The sequence below is a fragment of the Anser anser genome, assembly GCF_964211835.1.
Source record: "Anser anser genome assembly, chromosome: 4".
Lineage (NCBI taxonomy): Eukaryota > Metazoa > Chordata > Aves > Anseriformes > Anatidae > Anser > Anser anser.
Genome location: NC_139724.1, coordinates 6,627,451 through 6,651,312, shown reverse-complemented (window position 1 = coordinate 6,651,312; position 23,862 = coordinate 6,627,451). Strand labels below are relative to the sequence as shown.

The 23,862-nt window shown below is 41.8% G+C and overlaps 1 protein-coding gene and 1 long non-coding RNA gene across 2 annotated transcripts; one reads left to right on the top strand and one right to left on the bottom strand.

The window, feature by feature from the left end:
- Positions 1–1,403: 1,403 nt before the first annotated feature.
- LOC310899315 lies at positions 1,404–17,899 on the bottom strand. The gene is made up of 4 exons (XR_014584186.1): positions 17,133–17,899; positions 14,646–14,756; positions 12,494–13,420; positions 1,404–10,771 (listed from the first exon to the last, which is right to left on the bottom strand). It is a non-coding gene; the product is annotated as an uncharacterized lncRNA (long non-coding RNA).
- CISD2 (CDGSH iron sulfur domain 2) lies at positions 10,512–19,477 on the top strand. The gene is made up of 3 exons (XM_083835592.1): positions 10,512–10,673; positions 17,906–18,117; positions 19,121–19,477. The coding sequence occupies exons 1-3, from the start codon at positions 10,517–10,519 to the stop codon at positions 19,208–19,210; spliced, it is 459 nt and encodes a 152-aa protein (XP_083691718.1). The 5' UTR covers positions 10,512–10,516; the 3' UTR covers positions 19,211–19,477.
- Positions 19,478–23,862: the final 4,385 nt, after the last annotated feature.

The following is a 23,862-nucleotide window of genomic DNA, read 5'->3' as shown; positions in this document are numbered from 1 at the left end:
CCATTAAATACAATTGGGGAAATGAATTAAACATAACAATTCGTTTAGGTATGAAAAACAAGTGTAGTTACAGTGCTGGGACAATTTCTGCAAGTCACAGCACACAGCCCTGTCTGGAGAATGTTACACTTTTCACCCTCATCTCCTTTTCCTCAGATTGCAGGGTGAAAATCATGTTTTCTCCTCAGCTTTTGGATATTAATGAACTCAAATAAATATTTTACTTCAATAGGAATACCCATGCAAGAGAGGCCTTGTAACCTTAATACATCGATGTGCCACGCACACAAGTTTCTCACCTTTACCATACGCAGTAGGTGTGCTGCATGCTACTTGCACGGATACCTCATATTAGTAATGTAAAATGCAAGAGGCACAGATGATGGTTGCTGAATACGGGCGTTGCAGCTTACTGTGGAACTACCCGGTCCATTGGGGTTTGTTTCATTTTAATTTGATTTTTGAAGCTAATCCTCAGAAGTGGCTGAACGGAGGTATTACCATGTCCAATCCTTATATGCCAGTGGAGCTGGGTTAGGTTTTCAGAGGTTTATTATGCAAAATAGCTCAGTAGATGTGGCATGGTAATGAATGGTTTGCAAAAATACCGGGAATAGGTTACCTGACTCGAATTCTCTCCCTAAATTGTATTTGTTTGTTTTTTAAGTACAGCATTACAGGGCCCTGTGCAGCCAAATGGTCAGTAACCTCTGAAGGCTGATTTTGCCAGTCCCTCTCAGCCGTTTCACGATGTTCCAGCAGTGCAAGCACGAACAGAGATCGCCTTGATATATTGTTATAGCACTTCTCTCAGCATAGAGGGGACTCGAGGGAAAAGCAGCCCAGCCTTAGTTAAGTGTAGCTGGCTTGCACACCAGTGTTAAATTTTCACTTCTGCTTGCTTTAGACCAGCCATTTTTACACTTATCCCATTCTACCTGTCTCCAAAACAGGTGGATCAACCGAGCACCCAAGGCTCCAAGCAGCACTGCATATGCAACACTTCATGTATCTGAGAGGAAAGAGGAAAATGTCTTCCTTTTCAGGAAAACAAAAAATTACTTTGAAAAAAGAAAGACACCCTTCTCATTAGTGCATCCAGTAGATCATTATTAGTTTCTGTTTGGAAGAGACAAAACACAACAGCTTCTGCTGCTGGAAAACAAAGCACTAAGAAGATGAAAAACAACAACAGCTTCTCCCTGTTTGCACGTATTACCAGGCCTCAATTTTCTCTTCAGCATCCTGTCCAACTTGTTTTTCCTTTAATTATCATAAATCGAGGTTGCAAGTCAAATCCCTCGTCAGTCTGAACAAATCTCACCTTATTGGGGACCCATTTGATTCAGTGGAGACCATGAAGAATAAGATCACAGGGGAACGCTGATAAAATAAGATTGTTCGATCGACTATTTTTATTGCAACAAATAAAAAAAAAAAAGACTGAGCTTGCCAACCCGAGTGCCATTACATGACAGTGGAAGAAAAACAGGTTTGGGGATGTCACTGGCTTCCATCTGATCCGTGTTTTAAATACCAAAGGCCAGCAGCCCTTCCCGTATAGCTGGGGGCTTCTCCCCTTCAAGAAGGATGGCAAGGTCACAGCTCCAGCCTTCGAAACACGTGCTCAGCTCCTGGCTGCTACCTCCAGGGCCATTACTTCATTTTCTGTTGGGAAGACGTAGTAAAACCCTTTCGCATCTGGAGTCCAGCCCAAGGTCAATGTGTGAGGCAGCAGTTACCTTTCTAAGGAATATAAGATCAAAGATCCAGCTTGGCATCTCTTCATCTTCCATTGTTTCTTCAACAGCTTCTCTGACATCCTCACTGAAACAATTTCCAAGCTATCCCACATGTTCCCTTTGTATAGCAGGGCTTTCTGTCTCACTGCTAGGTCATGGGGCAAAGCACAATAATCTATTTTAAGGTTTTGCTGCTATATGCAGGGAGTTGTCAGATCTAACATTTAGGTCCACATGCAAGTCTCGGTGAAAAGCTTGAGCGTTTTATTGAATAATAGCATGCTGAGGTTTCAGAGCTCGCACAACACCGTGTGGGATTCACAAGAATTTAAAATACTTCAGTAACTTACACCAATATCAACAGACCAACAATCTCCACAAAATCTTTTGGCCTTCAGGATTTTGGTTAGCGCTTCATAGTTCAGTACTTTTTTAGTCTTGTAGTGACAACATATTTTTTTTCAGTTGAAGATTTTTCTCTTCTCCTGAAATCCTTAGGAAAAGCAAGAGCTATTTTACAAGAAGAAAGTTTTGACAACATAAAGTTCATTATGTTATTTTCACAGACCTAAACAACTGAATGTCTGAAAACTGCTACAGGATATTTATTAGTATTCACAGAATTTTCTTCTTTTTTTTTTTTCCCAGAAAAACTACCATTTGATCTAAATGAAAGAGATATTCCTTTCAAGTCAGCAGCAGTTTGTGTCAAAAGGAATGTTTATTTTCTGTGCTGATTCAGCTTATGGATATTGAAGCATGAAACCTCATAGGTGGGCATATGCACGGTGCAATTACGATGCCCATTTGGAAAAAAAGTTATGTTGCCATGTAGTTACTAACTACGTTAGGTTTCTCCTTTTGTATGAATTCTTTACATTGATGAGCAAGCACAAATTATACATATACATAATATATATATGGCAAAATAGCATCCTAAAGTAGCGGTGTGAGGGGCTGAGAGGGTAGGCACAGTTGCTGAGATAAGCTAACGCAGGCTGAACTGAGCAGGTGAAACACCTCTCTGGAGCAAAGCAGCGTGATCAGCTCCAGTAGGCTGGGTTACATCACTTGGAGATCCGTTCAGAAAGGTGCTTAATGGTGACCTACTTTACCCCGACTTTGGAGTTGGTTGTTTTTCCTCGTTATACCCGCTTTTTTGACCCCTCAGGCTGCCATCAGACTGAGTGCTAAGGCTGTAGCGCTCTTACTGAAAATGACCGAGCTCTTACAGCAGCTGACAGCAGTACTTAATTTGGCCTATTGTGTTTACTAAAGGAGACATCAAAGGAGTCTCTGTTGCACTTTCAAGATATGTCTGGTTTTTTATTACTTTGAGGTAACTGATTACTAGTCAGATTCAGACCGTCCTAATTTGGTTGCTCCTCCAATGCCTGTTCCAGGACGCAAACATACTGAGCAAACCACAGTCTTTGAGGAGCATTCGGGTTCGACAAATGCTTTGAACAATTTGCCTAATACAGGGTAAAAGTCCAGATCAGATGATCAGGATGAAAGTTTATTATTGAGACAGGCTAGGTAACGTATTTCATGGGCTCCCTGGTATGGGTAAGGCAGGTCAGGCTTCACAACGTGCTGCATTGCTTGATCAGAAGCGTAGGCTTCAATTCACCTGGCTTGCTACATTCTGAGTTCAGTCTTCATTGTTTGGTTACTTACAGGCAATTAGTGAGCCCGTGCCAATCAGGACACTGATACTGTACTTTATACTTGTGTATTTAATGCCCTTCATCTTAGTTGAGACAGGAGGTTTTAAACAAACTAATGCTGTTTCCCTGGCAGAAGTATTACATAGCTTTGTACACTGCAGTGTTTTAATTGTCTGATGCTATATTGACATACTTCACTCTAATGATTTAAGTAAATAGGAAAGTCCACAGAAATACTTTAATGTTTCTTTGGTTTGTTTGGTTTGTCTTTGAACTGACAGAAGTATATGCCGTGTATTTGGACAATGGATCTAACTAGCCAAGTATCGTGTTACTACGACTCATTTTACTTTGTCCTTTTGAGCAACCCCATCTGTAAAGATTTGGCTGATCTTTTCAGGTTTTGGTATGTCCCAATTAAAATGTCCAAGAGGTTGCTTGGAGTTCAAATGCCCAGGTAATTACAGCCAAATATAGCTCTTGGAAGGAAGGAATATTATTCTAGTTTGCTGTCAGTGTAATTTGGGAAATATTGCTGATGACTCTAAATCACCAATACTGAAATTAGCCAGTTGTTACATGATTCATCATTATGGTTATGGGGATGGATCAGGGCAGTATTTCCGGGCGAGTGGGTTGTGACACACATGATAGTCATGAAACGTGGTTGGCACGTTGTTGAAAATTTTGCAAAATAGAAAGCAAGGGCAACCTTGTTTCTCCACTCCTGAAAACTTTTTTTCTTCTAGGTCAAGCATGCTTTGCAGCCTCTCAAGAAAAAGTGACAAATCTTTTTTTTTTTTTTTTTTAATAATGGGACTTCATCTGGAAAAAAATACCCCAAAACTGAAAAAAATACTGGTTTAAAGACTTGTTAGTGGCATCTAGAGATACTAATTTTCCTGTCATAGCAATTTAAATTTCAAGTTAACTGGGAAAAAGAGAATTTATTAGTCCTTCCTGAATATTTGGTGGCCTTTGTTAAGTGATTTTGTGATCTCTGCATAGCTCCTGTATCAGAAAAACAAACACGGCTGCAATTAGGCGTGGAGGACTCAGGTACTCTAAGACTAAATGATGTGCTCACCCTCACATAGTTTAGGATATTTGACAAACCAAGTCTTGTTGAACAGACATTCTGAGGGATGATGTGTGGCATTCATTTCTACTGTACCTGGTTTCTGAAAAATTAGAACATTTCTGTCCCTGAAGCTATCAAAATAACATCTTGTTCAGGCACCAAACGCACATAAAAGTATAAAAAAAACGAAGAAAAATAATTCAATTCCTCCTGGGGAAGCAGCTTAAAACATTCTCAAGTATCTTAATAAACTGAATATAGATACTTATGACAAGAATAATTTTCAATAAAAGACTTTCTTCTCTAAAAAGAAGGGGCACTAAATCTTTTTCTGTTTTCCAGGAGCACTCTCCTAGCATGTTGATCAAGACAAATGCCTCTTAATTACTGTGTATTTCTTTTTCATTTTCCATTTAATTTTTATCTTTCACAGTCATTAGGCTCACCTGTCCTGTAAAGTAAGTAAACCTTTTAAACTTTGATGTGATTATAGCCTACTTTTCGTGTTGGTTGCTTTCACTGCTGATTAGAGGGGAAAAATAAACTGATTTTTACAAAATGCTTTTACTTTGCAGATGGTGTATCTCCCTGTACTGGGGTGATGTGCAGAATTGATACTAGATTCCGACGGTATCTCGAAGGGCAAGTGAGAAAGTGACTTAGAAATCTTCGAGGAAACAGCCAGCTACCTAGATCTCGCACAGCTTAGCCTTGAGGAGGGAGGCAGGCTGAGAAATCTCCAGAGCGCTGCTGTTTCACAGCAGCCTGAGAAATGATCAAGTGCTGTTTTACTGCGGTGTCAGTGGGCAGCGTGACACAGGAAGAAGTTAAGAGCAGAGTGCAGGCGTATTGCAGAGATCGTGTACTCTGTCCTCGGGAGGGGAAGCCGGTAGTTTTTCTGTGCTATAATTAGGCACTGCCAACAAATGCACGTTGCGTCACAGGAATCAGTCTTGTGGCACGCTCACCTTTGCCTTCCAAAGTGAAGGAAATATCTTTTGGTGACAGCTATTACACCAGGGAGTAAAGTACTCAGGGGACAAAGACAGCCTTAGCTGTCTGGTCAAGGATACAGTCTTCCCTGACATCAGAGATCAATGCAGTTCGAAAGGGAATAGCGTGCAGTCGGTTCCCTGCTGAGAACGCACGGACGCACGGTGCTTCTTTTCCCTGGAATTCCCATGCTAAGAGAGCTGGTTGTATTTTTTGGTAGTGGCGTTACTCACAGCTGTCCGTGTAGTAGTGTGCCGCTTATGTCGGCTTTGTCCTCTGTCGGTCCTTCAGCGCAGGGGAGGAGGTATCTGTTTTTCATCACTGCAGCTTCCTCCCAGGGGACAGTCTGGGGATTTTGTAGTCTGTTTTGTTGCAACAAACCAGGCAGAACCTGCCACAAATCAGTAACCTATCTGGTCTTTTTTGAAGTTATTAGTGTATCCTAAAGATACTTGTTCTGATATGAGTAAAAATTTGAATTAGCAACTCTCTGGAAACCAATAAAGTTCCAAACCTGTGCAATTCTTTACGCAACCAGGGGTCGGTCTGGATCCTCGTGAGCTGTTACGTATTGGATCAACTTACTAATGCGGATGGAAAGATTGGATCAAAGTTTAAAACTCGTTGCAATGTTATATTTAGTAGTGCATCATTAGCACTACTTCACTGATGCTACCTACAATAGTGTCATGTCATACAACTGCAGTTACTTCCTCAGCTTTATTTAAAGGCAACAGGAATCAGTAACCTGGCATTTGGATAGTTTTATCCTGCGTTATTTTTGCAAATATTCTAGTGACTGTGAAAGCCACTGTCGTGGACCAATGCTAACCATTGCAAAAAAGACAGTCCTGGCTTGTAAAAAGCTAACAATGTAAAAAGAGGCAAACTGTACTTTATCTGGGGATATCTAGGAAATCAACACTGAAGACACCTATTCCTTCTTGGGTTGGGATTTTCTTCAGCTTTGTTTCATATCCTCAACCATAACTTAAGCACAGCATTTCCCCAAGACACCCCCCAGCAACAGCAGTCAGAAGAAGAAATTAAAATGTTAAACCTGTGGCTGAGAGATCAAAGAATGATTATTTCTTATGTACAATTGCACATAGGCTCTGGTCTTTCTTGCACAAAGTAGCATTTTGGAATTTGATACAATTCTTAGAAATCTTGCCATTTTTCTTTACATTCCTGTTTTCATCCTTTTCGGAAATGAGTGCTCTACAACCCATGACAATAAACAGCATTCTGAGCCGCAGGGACATTTGAAAATGCAACAATAATACATGCTACAGTAGGACACTGCAGCTACTTAGGCAATTACAATAGCACCTGCTTTCAAAACATAATAGTTACATTGTAAAATGCTTAGACATTAGCTAGGTTAAAAAGTAATACCAGGCTAACTTCTTTCGGTCTGGATTCTCCTTTCATCCCCCATTGATTGTAAAATAATTTAGTATAATTTTATAATATGATAATTATGCTATCACAAAATTACCCTCCTGATTCGTTTATAAGTGATTTATTTTCTCTATCCATTTTTCTCTCAAGCATGGTGCACGCTGCAGAGGAGCAGATATTTTCCACAAGCTCCAGCAGAAGCCACTTCCAGTGCCAGTTCAGAGAGTCAAGTGAAAGCGCGACAGTCTCAGCTTTCTTCTAACGGCAATTAAGCCTCTGGATGTAAAAATAACAAATGAAAACCTAACTTGGCTGCAATGCAACGGCAACTCGCTCACAATGTTCATAAAGCAGGAAAGTAACCTTATATATACATATGGTCTTATGGATTGTGTGTTTTAAGCCAGTTTACTTATTCTTTGAGACTCGTTTTTTTAATACTTGGGTGTTGACAGTGCTACATACTGACGGAGACCACATGAAATGAATCACAGTTCCTGCAGCCCTTCTGGGGTGTCATGATTTTGCTTGGTTTTGGGGAAGCAGAAGAATAAGAGATCTTTACAAACAGCAGGAACAGCAGCTAATCAACCCCCATTGTGAAATGATTCAAATACAAAGGGAGAGATCTAGCTTCCTCCTAGATAGAGCCATGCATTTGCTGATGCCAGAACCCAGCCCTTTGGCGACAGGCTAGTTTTTAGTTGACAACAGTAGTTTTGCCTACTGCAGAGATTATTCTAGGCGCTCGGTATGGATAATGGCAATGCCAATTCCAAGAAAATGGTTTTAACAACACAAGACATCCTGTTGACAGAAAAGCTCATAAACACGAAAGAAAGCTGAGCAAATTACTGCGCTACTTAGGCTTGTTTTAGAGATGGAAGGATTGTGTGTCTGCTACCTCGGAATATTTCATCTTTTATCCTTACAGGTATGTACTTGGTAAAATAAAATACATAAATATCATCTATAAATGTTCTTTTCCTTTGCAAATCTTAATGTGTTCTAGACAGACCAGCACGCATTACCTCATTTTGCAGCTGAATTAAAGGCGCAGGGGCATTAAGCAATTTATGCAGGGTTAGAGAGGAGGAACACCAGCAGCTTCTTTTCACCTGCGTTCAGATGGAGCAGGGCTGACCAGCCTTTGGATTCTGAAGGCGTCTCTTACTTCTACTGCGAGCTGAACGAATGCAGCTATGTTTTAGTAACATTGCACTTAACAGAACAAGCCCCACCAAGCATGATCTGCACCTCTGCCATGAACTTTTCCACCATTCTCACCAAAGCATGCATAGGAACAAGTCCTCTTGCCAATTCTCTTTTGAATTGTATTTTGGGAGTTCCTTGTAACAGACCTGAGCTAGCATTAATGATGTAGACCTCCTCACGTGGCCTCCAAGCTGCACCTTGACTGTAATGTACGTAGTTGCTGAAAAATCTCAGTGATAGAGGATACTCACTGCTGAAAGCAACAATTAAATTTCAGTATTGGTGACCTGGGTTCTGTTCCAGTAGCTGTGCTTGGGCTTTTTGTGCTGTTTTTATTACAGCAGCTCCTATATTCCCTGCCCAATACCAGATTTTCAGTGGCCTTGTTCAGTATGAAACACATAGGCAGAGGCAATCTCTACTTTAAACATTCAGAAAACAAAGCTAAGTATGCAACAACAAATGACCCTGCCCTTCTTCCCAAAGTGCTAGAAGATTTTCCAGATACCCAGCAGCACTGAGATTTGAGGCACAAAGAGATATGGACTTGTGTCCATATATATGTCCACACAGGGGGTTAAAGGTCTATAACAGAAAGAAGATGTCACACATGCCTGGTAAGCCTCTTGATATTAACCGATCTTAAGTCCTTCCCCTGTAACTAGGTCCCTAAAGATGGACAACTGCGTAAAACCCTCTTCTTTTCTGCAGGACTGAGCAAGCCTGCAGCTTACATTTTTCCCCTTAAGTCAAACAGGAAGTTTGTGGCCAAGTTGGAGAGTGAACACAGATCTCCCAAGCCCCAGTTCAAACCGGATGTCCAAAGACCATCTTTTGCCCCCCCTCCAGCTAATAATCTCACTCAGGCTTCACTTTCTTTATAGTTTTTCCACAAGCAATGACATCACCCTTTCATATACCAAAACTACTCACGCCTCACGTCAAGTGATGCCCATGCAGACAGGCAAGGCGCAGTGAGAGCGGTTCCTCTCTGCAGCATGTGCAGCGGTGTGCTGAGTGGAGCGCAGATCAAAGGCGGTGCAGCAGGGCTCAGAAGCTCAGTGAAATGTCAGCTGTGCTCCCCATGCCACAGCGAGCATCCAGAGGAGGCTGAAAGAGCAGAGGAAAGGATGCAGGGAAGGACAGGGACTCTCAGCCTCAGCGTGAAGTTGTTTGATTCACAGCTGAAGGATTTACTTGATGTATCTTCAGCCTTGCGTATTTTTCCTCCAGAGTTTCACAAACAAGGTTACATCATGACAGATCTGATTTGCAATCTTTGCAGAATAATCAAACATTTTGCTCTTTCATTATCTCGTCTAAGAGCAGGCATTTGCCTGCATAAGAAGGAATCATCTTAGGACATCAGACATAGTCATTATCAGACTAAACTTAGATGAGGCGGGGAACTAAGATACTCTGAGATCACAGGAATATTCTCACTAGCTAAAGATGATTCATCAGGAAAAGTTAATGTAGGGTCACAGGTAGGAAAGCAATATTCAGGCCAGAAGCACAAACAAGCTGCATTTGTTTGTCTTAAGCCTGGCTTCGAGTATTTAGTTTTTGCCTTAGTTCTTCATGGTAATTTTAACTTTAAATTAATTAATTTTGATTAATGTTGTCCAGGATCAATTGTTGAAGCAAAATAGTGAAAGAAAACTAGCACTGTGCTTTTATATCCCAGCCAACAGAAGGCAAAGAAAACCGCCAAGCAGATGCAGCTAAAGACAGCCGCGCTGCTTCAAGAAATAGGTACATCTACTTTGTTATTGCTTTGCTCAGCCCTACTCACTTAACCCAAAATGTAACAGCTACAAGTTCTGGGGTGGCAGGAAAAGAGCACGGCTGGTACAGGCAGCAGTGGTGTGGTTTCTATATGCTAGGAAGGAGAGAGAACCGTGTTCCAGTCAGGATCACGTAAGGTCGAGAACAATCACGCTCTTTCAGCTTTCCTGGAGATGCTCGTGCTCCCTGCCGTTTGGCGTTAGCACGTGATGGACGAGCTCGCAGTAGCATTTTGACCCAAATGGCGTTAGGTTTGTGACCGAGGAATTACCACAAGAGTTTCCAGGTCTGGCAGGGCTGCGAACTGGCCTGGAACGGCTCCATCTTTTCACCGGCTATACAGAGGCAAATTTTTATGCCCAAATGACCGGTCTCCTCGCCGTGAAATTAGAGAACACCGGATAACGTGCTCAGAGACACACAACCCAGTACAAACACCCGCCCGTCCCCACAGCCCCCGCCCGGCCACCTCCCCTCAGCAGCGCGCCCCCGGCACCGCCCTCGGCCCCTCCCTCCCTAGCGGCCGGCGCCGCCCGCGCGCCCCCCGGCGGCTGCAGCGCCCCCGCGCGGCGCGAGCTTGAGGGGGGCTCTGCTCGGCCGTGCGCGGCCCCGCCCGGCGGCGCATGCGCGGCGGCGGCGACGGTTGGCGGCCGTTGCCCCCCCCCCTAACGGGCGCCATGGTGCTGGAGAGCCTGGCCCGCATCGTCAAGGTGCAGCTGCCCGCCTACCTCAAGCGGCTGCCGCTGCCCGAGAGCGTCGGCGGCTTCCTCCGCCTCACAGGTAGGCGGCCCCGGGCCCTTCCTTTAATTCCCCGGCTCCTCCGGCTTTCCCCCGGCGGGAGAGGGACGGGCAGCCGGCGTTCGGTCGCCCTTAAAGCGCTGTGGAAGGAAAGCCGGCCGACAAAGCCGTGTGGGGTGGGCAGCAGCCCGAGTTAGGTGGGGGGGGTCGGGGGAAAGGAGGCTCCTGGGCCGCGGCTGGCTCGCACCGTGCTTCACCTGTCCGGCTGTGCGAGCAGGGGCGAGCCAGGGGCCCCGCGCGGGCAGGACGTGGGGCTTGGCTGCAGGCCCGAGCCCCTGCCTCTGCCTAAAGGGTCCGAGGTAGCCTCTGTGCAGAGCTAACGGACACAGCTGGAGAGGGCTCTGTACGGGAGCATGAAATTAAGCTTTTTTTTAAATGTCCTTATATAATTTTTTACAAGTTTTTAAATTTTTTCCTGGGTGAGGGAGTGAAAATATCCATCTGTTAGTCGTAGCCTTATCACAGAGCGAACAAGAAAGAAAACGCTACGTAGCATTAAATCCTTAGGTGGTCAGGGCATCTCAGTACTTTGCAAACTGGAACTGTGTGAGCTCAGGCTCTGGCATGGTACTGCAGGCAGAGCCTCAAATAGCTCGAATAACAAGATCAGTTTGGCGATAATAAACAAGAGGAATATTCTAACCGGAGCTGTCTGGAAATAGAAAACATCTTCAAAGTGTAGGATCAAGCCCATGTGTTCTTGCAGCACCAAGCTGTATGACTTCAGTAGTGCTGGGAAATGGTTTCATTTAAAACTAGGTCTGAGTACTTTTTACAGTGTGTATGCTCCTTGTAAACTTAAAAGCCCCATTATCTTTCTCAGGACAAGGAAACCTGTCCTTCTATCCCCGTAACTACTCTTTCATCTGAAAATGTTGTTAATTATATTGACCAAAAGAGAAGCTCAGCTGCTATAAAGTTGGAGGAAAGGGATACAATGAGATTCAGAACAAAGCAGCTTCTCCTACCCCAGCTTTTGACAGTTTCCTACTTAAGTCATTGTCTTTTTAACCACGAGTGGTACTTAAAGTTTCTTAAGCTTAATAATACCTGAGCTTGCTATCTTCTTGCTTCACATTTCCAGACATACGTTTCTGTAACAGGATTATTGTGCAGCCTCTTTTCACACTACACTGTCTAGTAATTGAACTTATTTGGAAAACCTCTGGTCAGAGCTTTCTTTTTTTTTTTTTTTTTTTTTGAAATGTTTTGCTGTCATGTTGTTAACCCCTTTAACAGGTACTTGCTTGAATTTGGAGGGAGAGGAATAAGTAAGCAACTGAAACCCTCAAGGGGAGACCAAATGTATGAAATGTCAGTCCCAAAAATATTAAACATAGGTAAAAGAAGGAACAGAGTGGGAAATTGCTTTGAGACCTTTTAAAAATTCAGTGGGCGTAGCTGAAAAAAAGCATTACCTCTAATTATTAGTGATTTGTTTGACTGGTCTCGTGTTAAACACTGAAAAGTGGAAACAGAGGGATAATTAAAAATACATAGCTATTGAGCCAATGTTTTGACACTCTTCATTTTTTCAGCAATCAGCTAGAATACTATCTGATGTCCTGCTTAGATATCTTCCTTTAAAGTGGAAATGAATGAAAATAAGAGAAAAACCAGCAAAATTTTACAAGGTGCTTAATAAGGCATAGGGTAGATGCAACATGTTGAGGCTTTTCAACAGAAAATGCCAGGATGTTATACCCTAGGCACATAAATTAAAAATGATCCTATCTTAATGCTATTAAAAGTTATTGAAACTCACTGAAACCTCACTGCTCATGAAAGATTTCTGTACTTACCCGCACCCAGAGCTGCTGTCAGTCTCAAGTTTTGTCTAATAAGCGTGCTTCCGCAAGCATCTCCTCTTCTGTGTTGTTGTTGTTGTGTTCTTCGCGTGCCCCATCCTGAAGTTGTAGCCCTGTAAAAGTAGGGGATTGCCAGTTCTGGGAGTTGTTTTGCAGCAGTGATTTAGGGGTACTTCTGATAACAGGGTAATGGTAGCACCAACCATACTGTAAGTGGCTGTATTTTACATTGTTGAATAGTAATTCACCATTTCATAAAACAGATATGGTTTCTAGCTTTAAAATCAAATTTCCAGGACTGTTGAATGAGTATAGTGCAACTTAAAAACTGGAAGGAAAATGGTGATTATAAATATCTTTAATTGAATTAACATCAGTGAATGACTCTTAAACAATAGTGAAGATCAGATTTAAATTTCCTTTTGTGTTTACTACTACTACTAGAAGTTTTAGGGCATCATATTCTTTGGCAAATAATACATCAAGCATTTTCCTTTGCTTCATTTTGGAAGGTCAGAAATAATATTGATCTTAAATCATTTAAAATGTGTTAGTATTTGTCCTTTGGCATCTGCTGAACTTAGGGACCAGCACTATAAAGCTCTTGCTGGCATTGACTTTGTTCACAAAGTCGGGCCAGAACTGAAATTCGGAACGGTGCAGTGCTTTGCTTGTTATGGCTTTTATTGCTTCTATAAACCTTTGGTAGCTTCCAGGCAGATGCAGCTTCAGTTCCTGTGGTGCATCAGTTGTAGAAACACCAGACCAAAAGCCCAGGGAAGAACCTTTCCTGTAGGGTATCGTTAAGGTGTGCTGATGATAGACCTTGAGACATCCGGTGTTTGTTATGACCTTGCCAGACCACAGTGGAAAACTTCTTGCTTGGAGAGAGGAAGACTCTTAATGTCCAGTGCAGAACTCCTGAAGGTAAAAGCAAGGAGGGAGGAGGGAATTAATGTGTTTGACCTTGGGTTTGAAAATGGATAGCTGAATTATCGCACTGCTGCGGCTCAGAAGCCTCTTTCAGTTCCTTGTCATAGCTGCTTTACCCTTCCCTTCTCAAGTTCGCTAAAATGAACAGTGTTGCCGTCTGCTGGCTTTGCTTTCTGTCCTGGTAAGTTTCTTTAAACTGGAACAGCAATTAACCTCAGAATAACATGTGATCAGAAGTGAGAAAAGGGAATTTCAAGGTCTCTCTAGGTGCCAGTCTCCTTTCCATAAACATGATGCATTCCTGTGTGGGCTGTCACGCACCTGGCATACATGTTACGAGGGACGTGAGTGTGACAAGCTGCCAGGCAGAAAGAGGACAGTTTTGTGGGTCATCTTTTACTGGCGGAAAGAAGGAGGGCTGACATCATGACCAGAGAGTCTGCAGAGCTCATTTGAACAACGAATTTCTCGTTTGCAGACTAGCTTGCTAACCTACCTTTGCTTTGGCTTTCTGCTTTATTATTTAGTGTGCTGTGCTGTTAAAAGAACGGTCACTTCTCCACCTTCCCACCTGCTGAATAAGCTAACATTGAAGTGGTGTGCAGAGTCCTTTGATTTTAATTTGTTTAGCAATGACAACATCAATAAATGATCAAGCAACCAAACAGAAAACGGGACAGAACAGCTTATTAGTTCCAAAGAGAAAATAGTTGGGTCAATATTTTGAACCTGCGTGAAGAATTGCAGCGGTTTAGAGAGAACACAACCACAGTTCCAGTATTCATTTTGACTGGTAGCTAACACATGTTAAAACTTTGGCTTGCGGTTGAGTTGTTATCTTCAGAAACTGCTTTTGAGTCTGCACAGGGTCATTTCCACGTAAATGAGCTAAAACATAAAATCAAAGTGAAAGATAAAGAAGGGCTGGTGAAAGACATACAGGCAGTAAACACTGGCTTTGATTTGACTCTCAGTGGCTGGTCGGTCCTCTCCTGCTGACAATGTTTGTGTTTCTTATTTTTTGGACTTGTTACTGTTAGACTAAAAGTTAAGACAACCTTTCTCAAAAACCTAACACCATGGCCTGTGGTCCATGGCCTCAGCTTCTTGCAGTTCTCTGGGCACTCCTGTTTCAGTGATGTTCCTGATACTTTCCAGGACTTATCTTTGGGATTGGTCTCTATCCTAATACAAGTCAAGTTTGAAGACTAACCTCTTCGATCCTCTGCTCTCCATTTCTGGCTCCAAAGACTGCCTCTTCCCATGCAGCAGAGCTGATAAAGAATCTCCAGAGTCAATGTAGTGGCTGAATTCTGAGTATCAGCTGTGAAAATAAACAGAATTTTGTGAATTGCCTTACATCTGCTTCAGAAAGGTATGACTGGCTTCAAAACCACCAAGCAGCTTGCGGTTGTAGGAAGATACCTTTGCATTAGTTTGGGTGAAGGCTCCCCTACCCCTCCTAGTCCAAAGGTCTGGGACTTTTTACTTTGTGACAGTATCTTGTTTCTCATGCCCTAGAAACATGGTCAAGTTGTTTTTTTCAGTCTAAAAGTATGAGCCTGTGGCAGTCTTGTTGACAATAAAGTCAATTTATGATTAAGATACAAGTTGGTATAACTTGGGGCTTTCCAGAGACTCCCAGAGTAGTGTTATCTCAATAAATCATTGGCTACTGAGGACAAAACTCTTTATCAGCACTTAGCACTGTACAGATGCTAAATAATACCCATGATAAATAATATCCCTGTACTTCCTATTCCTGTTTGTTTCTAGTTTCCTTTCTAAGAGGTTACAGCTGTCATGTTCCTCTTTCACTTGGATGAACCCAACTGGTTAGGAGTCTCCCACAGACACGACTGGTGCCCCAGTGAGTGTTCTGACTTCAAAGTCCTGTCAGGGAGTTTCAAGCTGTACTGAGATGCTACTTGCTGTTCAGTTGCTGGTCTCTTAATAACATTTAATTCTGGCCAGAGTGCCCTTTTTTGTGTAAGTCTTAGTCCAGTGGTATTTCTAACATTCGATAGGCATCCTGCTTCTCTTTATGGTGCAGCTGTTGGGATGCCTATTCTGTCTTGGAGTTCAGTGTAGCTTTGTAGATAGGCAGCTCTTCGCCAACAGTCAAGTTAAATATTGAATTCGATTTTTTTTTTTTCAGTGACCAAAGCTTTTTCCTTCTCTTCTAAAGCATGTTTTAAGTCAGCCCTTCACATAAAGTCAGAAAGCACGTTCAGATGACTGTTGATGGGCTGTTCTGGAACAGTGCATCTCAACTGATGTTACTCATGATACCATTTTTGCTGTATGAATGATAAGGCTGGAACATGGCTTAGTTTGTGTGTCTGTGATTGTTATCATTTACCTCTCAGCTTCACAGTCCCACCAGAGTTACCACCATCTCGTGAAAGTTTGAGATGTTAAGTCCTTTCTAATAGTGGTAACTCAGAGAGTAAATGATGCTATGCCAGCAGCTTCTAAAATGGGGTTTGGCCATGTGTGGTGCAAGGCCAGAGGGGCTGCCTGGTTAGCTGGCTGTCCAGACCTCTTTCCTCAGGACACTCTGTGAGAGGTTTGCCTTGGTGGCTCCTGTCGTTATTCTGTCCTGTGTCTTTTCAGACGGTGACAGGGAAAGGTGTCTGTGAGAACTAAATGGTCAGCCTTTTTGGGGGACCACGCTGTCTGTCCAGAACTTAATGTTTCTCTCTACTGGAATATTCAGGCAACTTTCATTTTTAATGAGCATGTTCACTATGTTATTGAAGGAGAGTAAAACTGCTTGAATTTTTTGTCTTACTGTTATTTACAGTAATGATAGAAAAGACAAACAGTTACTGCTGTCCAGGAAGCCCAATGTTTTGTGTAGCATTGAGATACTTAAATGTTTCCAGATTGTTATTAATTAGGGCCCACAGCTTTTTGAGGGAACAGAGACCAGTCTGTTGTGGTGACTCCTAGGAAATACTGTCAAAAATTGTTGTGCAAAGGAACCACTGCAAATGCAGGCGTGGAAAGACAGTACTGAAAGTTCTTGCAGCATCTTTATCATTTATTCATTTGTGGTGCATTTCCAGATAAATGCAGTAAGCATGGTTTTCACATCAAAGGATATAGAAAGCCCAGAGAACATAAAGCTATTCCTGCAAAGTATTTTTGTTACATGGTGTACTTCCAGAACCTTCAAATTGTTAAGAAAGAAATACTGCATTCTAACTGGAAAAGTATTAGCATGAGCAAGCTCTTTATTGTTACAAATAAAGTTAAGCCTCACAAAATAATGTGATTTCTGAGAGCTCACAGTCTACCTAGCATCCTCAGCCTGTTCTATTGCATTCAAATTGTAGAACAAAATTTTGATATGTTCTGATCCTAAATCATTTAAAAGAGGAACTTGATTATTGTTTTCTGTTACAAAGTGCTTGTGTAACTGTTTGTGCTCCAGCTCATTCAAGTTCTTTGTTTCTCAATTTAAAATGTTTGGAACACCCTTCTATTTCTTTATGACTATTCAGATTTAATGTATTCTCCAGAAATTAAAACCAAAAAACCTCTCTCTATTGCTACATGCATTGTTAAATTACACTGGAGTATTGTCACAGCTTGTTTTGTTGGAAAAGCGTATCAGCCTTTAAAGTATATCCTTTGCCAGGTGCTGAATTTCTTTCAAAGTTCAGTAAGTCTTTTTTGTACTAATATGTCTTACCTGTACTTAATATAAATGTCTCAGATTGGTACAAAGCAGTTCCCTGGGGCTTGACTTATGTAAAGGTACCTAGCCAGTGTCAGGACTCCTTCTCTATGTGCATTGTAGAAACTTGGTGCGGGTCCCTGAGCAAACAGAGCTCTGAAAAATAAAACAAACAAACCAAAAGCAATGGTAAAGGTTTTGTTAGTGCTTACTTGATGATAGGCATTATATCTGCCAAAAGTTTCTAAACACAACTTGTGGAACAAAGCAAATGAGGAAAACTGCAAGAATAAAAATCTGAAATGAGCAATTAAAAAAACTAATTATAAAGCATATTGAATAGTTCTTCGTATACAGAATGTAAGATACTGGCACCGAACCGTAGTGACTTTTTACTAACTTTCCACATGTAATCATGCCCAGTTTGCTATTACTTGGCGGTGTTTTATGTCTGGTGAACAGAACCTCTGTAACTTTAGTTCCTCATTTCAGTACACCTTTTACTTGTTTTAATTTTTGTTCCATCAAGTCATCTTCTAGAGTGTTAAAAAATAAACTTCAGATGAAATTCCAGGAGTCCAGTTTGTTCCTTAGCTACAGTAAAAGCCAGATTTTAATCTGGGGCTTCTTTCATCTTATGACTTACCCACAGAGTCTCATCTGCCCTCAGAGCCTTGCTGACTGAGCAGTCCTGTTCCCTACCCTAAGCCTAAATCATCTGAGAATAGCTGACGCTGCAGCAGACTGAAGTGGTGTCAAGAGCCAGTCTGAGTTCCACCTGTCTTTAGTTTCAGAATGGCTGCGGTTATTGCCTTTCCTGGGCGTGCTGGCCTTGCTCGGTTACCTTGCTGTTCGTCCGTTCCTTCCCAAGAAGAAACAGCAAAAGGATAGCTTGATTAACCTCAAGATCCAGAAGGAAAATCCAAAAGTAGTGAATGAAATAAACATCGAAGATCTGTGTCTCACTAAAGCTTACTGCAGGTGTTGGCGTTCAAAGACGGTAAGGTACTTCGTGCTACTGTAGGATTTGAGGTTGAAACTTGCATGTTTTTATCAGTTCTGTGGTAGTGAGTTGCAACAAGGTGACCTCTTGCTTTTCTTTGGAGGTGGAATAGCATCCTGGTTTCAGAGAATGGCACAGTTCTTACTTTTCTCTACTGTAAACCTAGCTACATGCAGAGAGAAACTGTTGAAATCTGTAATAAAAAAACAACACACACTGGGGTTTTTCCTAGAAATAGAGTGACCATCTGTGATTTAGATTAAAACAAAACAAACCTTAAGGTTTGAAAATATATTTCAACTAATTAGAAGATGAGTTAGAACTATTAAGGTTGGAAAAAAACTACAATTCTATTTTATGATGGAAAAACAATACTTAGAAAGTTGTTCATATTAGAATGAAAGTAGAGTGCTTTCCCTCTGAGGGAAAGCACATCCCCACGTGGTCCAGAGCAACCACTAGGTGACTGCTTTGGATGGTCCGTGTCCCATGCATCAAACAGAAGTAGATGGATGATTTTCATCTCGTTCTTGCGACTGTCCTGATGTCACTCTGATGTTGGCCTCTCTAGACTGAATGCTTTCCTGTTTTAACAAAAAACTATGCCTTGGACCTAGAAAGCTCTCCCAAGTACTTTTCGTTCAGAATAATCACTTCAGAAAAATATTTCAGTTTTGCTTAAAACGGTACTTACTGGCTGAAAATGATCTGTTGAGAGCACTTTTACTGGCTCCGCAATAAACCTTAAGCCCATAGTGGCTGCTTTGTTCCCTGTTCTTCATGGCGAAGGCTTCATCTCTAAATTTGTGTCTATGAACAGCTATTTTAGGACCTCACAAACTTAGCTACCTGTTAACAATGTGTTTTCTTTTTTTTTAGTAATGCGTCTGATAGGGGGACAGGGAGTTTGATGTTGAAATGGGGCATAGTAGGAGGAACGGAGAAACTAGCAGCAATTGCTATACAGAGGTGTACTAATTTCTCGTTTGTTTTCTTCCAGTTCCCTGTCTGTGATGGCTCTCATAACAAGCACAATGAACTAACAGGAGATAATGTAGGTCCACTAATACTCAAGAAGAAAGAAGTATAGCGAATGCTTTATCCAGTAGATCACGACCGATAAGTCTTTTATACTGTTGTAGTTGCAAGGGGCAGCATTTTATTATGTGATTGGTATGATTTAGTCTAATGATGGCTGTAGATTTCTTTTTGGGATAAACTGCATTTAGACAGTGCTAAATCTGTCACTGTTTGATACTTTATTCTGAGAAGAACTGTCTGCTTTGTAAAACTGTAAAGTAAGTATCTCTGTATATAAGTCGTTTATTTCAACAATAAAATGACTTCCTACAGTTAAGCCTTGTTTGTATGAACACATAATTGCAAAAATGTCACTATTTCCAAGGGAACAGGTCAGCCAGTAACATTGCCCCTTTATTCTGAGCTCCCGTTTGTCATTCATGCTCTTGTGAGGAAACAGATTTGCTCCTTGCAAAGTTCATATGCACTGCAGATGCTGCTACTTGTAGTGGGGACTTTTATGGGTGGAGTTGGTTAAATGACAGAACCACGAAAGGGGAGGTGAACTGTATTCTTGGCTTGTTACTGATTCAGAACGGTTATTAGGGCAAGTCAGAACTTCGCTGTGGTAGGGCTTAATTTCAGATGCAGGTAAGTAACTAAGTGCTACTTATTTAACTGCTAGACTCCATATTAATTCTTCTGAAGTGCTTTATGCTGCAAGGAAAAACTGTATCGGTCTGCTTAAAAGTACAAGTTAGACAATTGTCTAAAATTGTGGCACAAATCTAAGGGAAGTTTTGACTGTTCCTTAACAAGCATTTTGTTTGGCTTGTTGTTAGGTAGGTGGGAAGCCCCAGAGCAGCATGCTACTGCCAAAACTTATCACCAGTGCTGGAACAAGTACAAGTTAGGAAGCCGTTCTCACACGAGGGCTGTCACAGCAGCAACAGAACTAAAGTAATGCCTGTATTTGTAACCGTTGTAGGTCTCGGTACCTAAAGCTCTTGCCTTGCAGCAGAACGTGGCAGATTCAGATGTGACTGTGGGTTACCTGATTAGGACGTGACTGTGGGTTACCTGACTGCTTCTACACAGCGTGTAACAGAACCGTGGTACAATCTAGCTTTGTTTAAATGCCTCACGGGAATCTTATCTTAATAGATGAAAGCAACCTGTAACCACTACCCCCATTAGGATATAACATTTATAACAGAGGACGATCCATAATGATATTGTCTTGTATTGTACTGTTTTCCATTCTAGATAATGTATAATGAACACTGAGCTCATTTCTCGGGCTTGGTGGAGAAATTGCTAGATGAAATACAAAAACATGTTTAGACGGTGCTTTCCAGCTTTTCAATCCACAGCCTAGTGCAGCAGTCAGTTATTATATACAACTGTGTGCACTTCTAGCTTTTATCAGGATACTTCTGCATTCAGGTAATGTGATGTCTCCCTAAGTTTGAGAAGTAAGCTCTGTACATCATCCTGTTCTCACTTCCATTGCTCCACTCAGACAGATGCTGTCAGTGTAAGTAGTACAGCAAAAGTGGTTTTGTTTCTCCCAAAACGCTATTCTAAAAGGAGAACGACAATGTAAAGCTTGGCCTCTCGACTCTGGCTCTAGGACAGTTTGTGATGTTTTTTTTCTTCCTGCTTGCTATTAGAGGTGACTGCTGCTACACTATCTACAACTACGGATACAAAACAGGTAGTTTTTCATTTGTTTCTGCTTACGTTTATAGGGGAATGGAGCATATTTGGAACTGCCCTAGCAGCACTCACAGTTCCTTTTTAGAAAGGACATTTTCATAATTTCTACATGATACTAAAATTAAGATCATAAGGAAGATAGACGACCATGTCCTTGCATTTCAGTCTGTGAAGGGAATACTATCTCTCATGGCCTCAGTTAAATGGAAAGTGAAGGAGGTGCCCATCTTCCCTCATGCGGTGTTGAAGCAGGCCTACGTTAGGTGCAGTGAAGAGCCCTAACATACATGGATTGTACATTCTTGTAGGTTTAATACCCTTGGCAGAAAAAATAATTTAATCTTCTGCAAGTATCACCTGCAAAAGTACAGCTATAAAACTGAAATAAAAACTTAACAACACTGGCTGTAGTATTTTTGCTGTAGAAAATCCAAACCAAAATTTCTGCTGCTGCTTTGGTTATCAAAGTAAGAGTTCAGTTTTCGCCTACCTGCCTTGTGAAAATTGCTGTGCAATGCATTAATGTTCGCATCAGTGCTGAGAAGGGCGGCAAAACACTTCCCAGGATGAAGGAGAATCGGGAGAATCTATCACCAACAGCTACCAGGGTCATTTTCATCCTCTTTGCTTTCACAGGAGTCCTTGGAAGTTTGTTGTCTGTACCAACAGCTCTCGCCAAGTAAATGAAATTTACTTGGACCGCTAAGTTCACAGCACTGGGTAGGACTGGCTTATCTGATCCTGTGCTGCTTGCAGCTTGGATTCTTCATCTGCAAGCCACATGCAGGAATTTTCCCTCTGAAATTAAAATGATGTCCTTGAGAAGGCAGATGCCAAAGTAAGGAAAAAAAAAAGTCACTGCTGACTCCTTTAACAGTTAGCTTGCGCTCTAAGTGCAAGTCTGTCCATTTAAGCAGACACCCCTCCTCCTCCCCCTCCAAGAAAACCCACCACAGTTTACTTATCTGTTCAAATTATCTTCATGAGGTCTATGGAGTTAGCTAAGAACTAAAGTGTCAGCAGAGCCCTTTATCTCGGTTGACAAGAGTTGAACCAATTACCTGCTGGAATATATTTGGTCACATCTTGGCACTGGGTGACTTTTCTGCCCTCATTTGGAAGCTCTACGCAAAGGGATAGATTTGCCCAGTTCTAAGAAAGACCAGGACTCAGGCAGTAGACCAAATCTTCACAGTCAGGAAAAAGCAAAAGCCAGAAAAGCAAGACATGGCATGCTGCAACATGCCTTCTTTATGCAACTCAAACGCTGGCGCTTACCTTTCTCTTGACTATGAAGACTTGTAATGAACTACAATGAAACATGTAAATGAATAAATTTAGAGAAGGGTGTCTGATTTGGGTTGACTATTAGACAAAGTAAATGTGAAATGCATCTGGCACAAAATTTCATCTCTTGCACTCTATTTAAAAAGCAAAATGCAAAAACTACCGTTCACCGTTTTGCAGCCATATTACACCCCCGAGTGTTTCACAATTAATTTTAGACTTCATCCAAGTTCTCTAGAATGCACAGTTTGGCTGTAAAAGAGAGAGAAAACAGTGATCATAATTACACTATCATTGCATCCCCAGCTTGTGTGATTTCCTGTGTCCAGATGGCCCATTTCTGTCTTTTCCCATATGCTGCCTGCTGTAACTGCCCGCCGCATGCCGCCAGGACCACGCTGTGCCGTCAGACTGTTCTGCTGCAGAGGCTCTTCTCAACCTTCTGGTGCTGCACGAGCACACGGTGCTCAGTACTCCTCCACGTTACCCTGTGGTTGTGTCTGCATGACAGCAGGGCTCCGTTGGCTATCGGTCACTGCAGGTTGCACCCTGATTTTATTTCCTCCATGTAAGAGTGCTTGGCACGGCACAAGATTTTATTGGCTTGAATTTATGCATTATTCAAGAATGATTTCATGGCATTTTGATCAAAGGGAGGTGGCCTTGTGACTTTACCCATGCAAACTCTAATATAAAGTGAAATCGTATCTCTTTAAATTAACAGCTATTTAAAATGAGCTGAAATTGTCAGTCTCAGCCCTAACGTTATGTTGCTTCTCATGAGAAGACAAGTGTTTTGTTCCTGTCTGGAAGACAAGGAGAGGAGCATTATAAAGCATTAATGCTCTTCATACTAGATCTGCAGGACTATATAAGAGCTTCAGTCTGATTCTCGTTCACAATTTAATAAAGGTCGAGGAAAAAGGGTCTTGTAACAAACAGCCACACGCAGTGGTGAGGAAAGGAAAATTGAGTTTGGATTAGAAGACAGAAACACTTTCATTGGTACAGCTATTCAAGGTCTCAGAATAGTGGGGGGCGTGATCTTGACGAATAAATTGAGAGTGCACAGAGGTTAAGGGAACATGATAAATCCAATTTATGAGCTGCTGTTATGATGGTGAGCAAGTATTAGAGGCCATCATGAACAACTGTTCGTCAGAGGTTTGCTTGCATGTTTAAGGTCGTGTTCAAATTTAAAGGACTTTAATTGTTTACACTTCTGTTACTGAACAGACTCCATATGAGGCATAATGATGCCTCCCTGAAAGAGGGTTCTAATTTGTATAAAACTTGATGAAAAAAATGAACTATGTACAGCTTCCCCTTGTAAATTTTACTCACGTAGAATGTATTATGTGATAGTCACTGATGAACTAAACAGCTTATTCCCTCACAGTATCAATTAAGTCTACAGACACTACAATTTCCGAATACAATTAGCTCCTTCTAAACTACCCCTGTTAAAGTAACTGAGTGCCTCCATCAGCCACCTAAAGCAGGCAGCAGGGGCACAGAAGTCAGTGGACACAGTAACCACCAAGTGCAGCACTGCAACCATGCATCAGTCTGTGCAGTTTGAGAGCACCTTCCTCTGGTGAGGGAACAAACGGGAACTGAGGACCGTACATTCCCTAAAGAAGTGGAGAGAACAGCAGCGTATATGGTAAGGATGCCTGGAGAACATGAAATAATAATTGTACTTGAAAACTGTTA

Coding starts and splice junctions, on each gene's coding strand:
- CISD2 (XM_083835592.1), top strand. CDS start 10,517: ATGCGCGGCGGCGGCGACGGTTGGCGGCCGTTGCCCCCCCCCCTAACG. Junction 10,674..17,905: donor CGGCTTCCTCCGCCTCACAG/GTAGGCGGCCCC, acceptor ACCTGTCTTTAG/TTTCAGAATGGCTGCGGTTA. Junction 18,118..19,120: donor GGTGTTGGCGTTCAAAGACG/GTAAGGTACTTC, acceptor GTTTTCTTCCAG/TTCCCTGTCTGTGATGGCTC.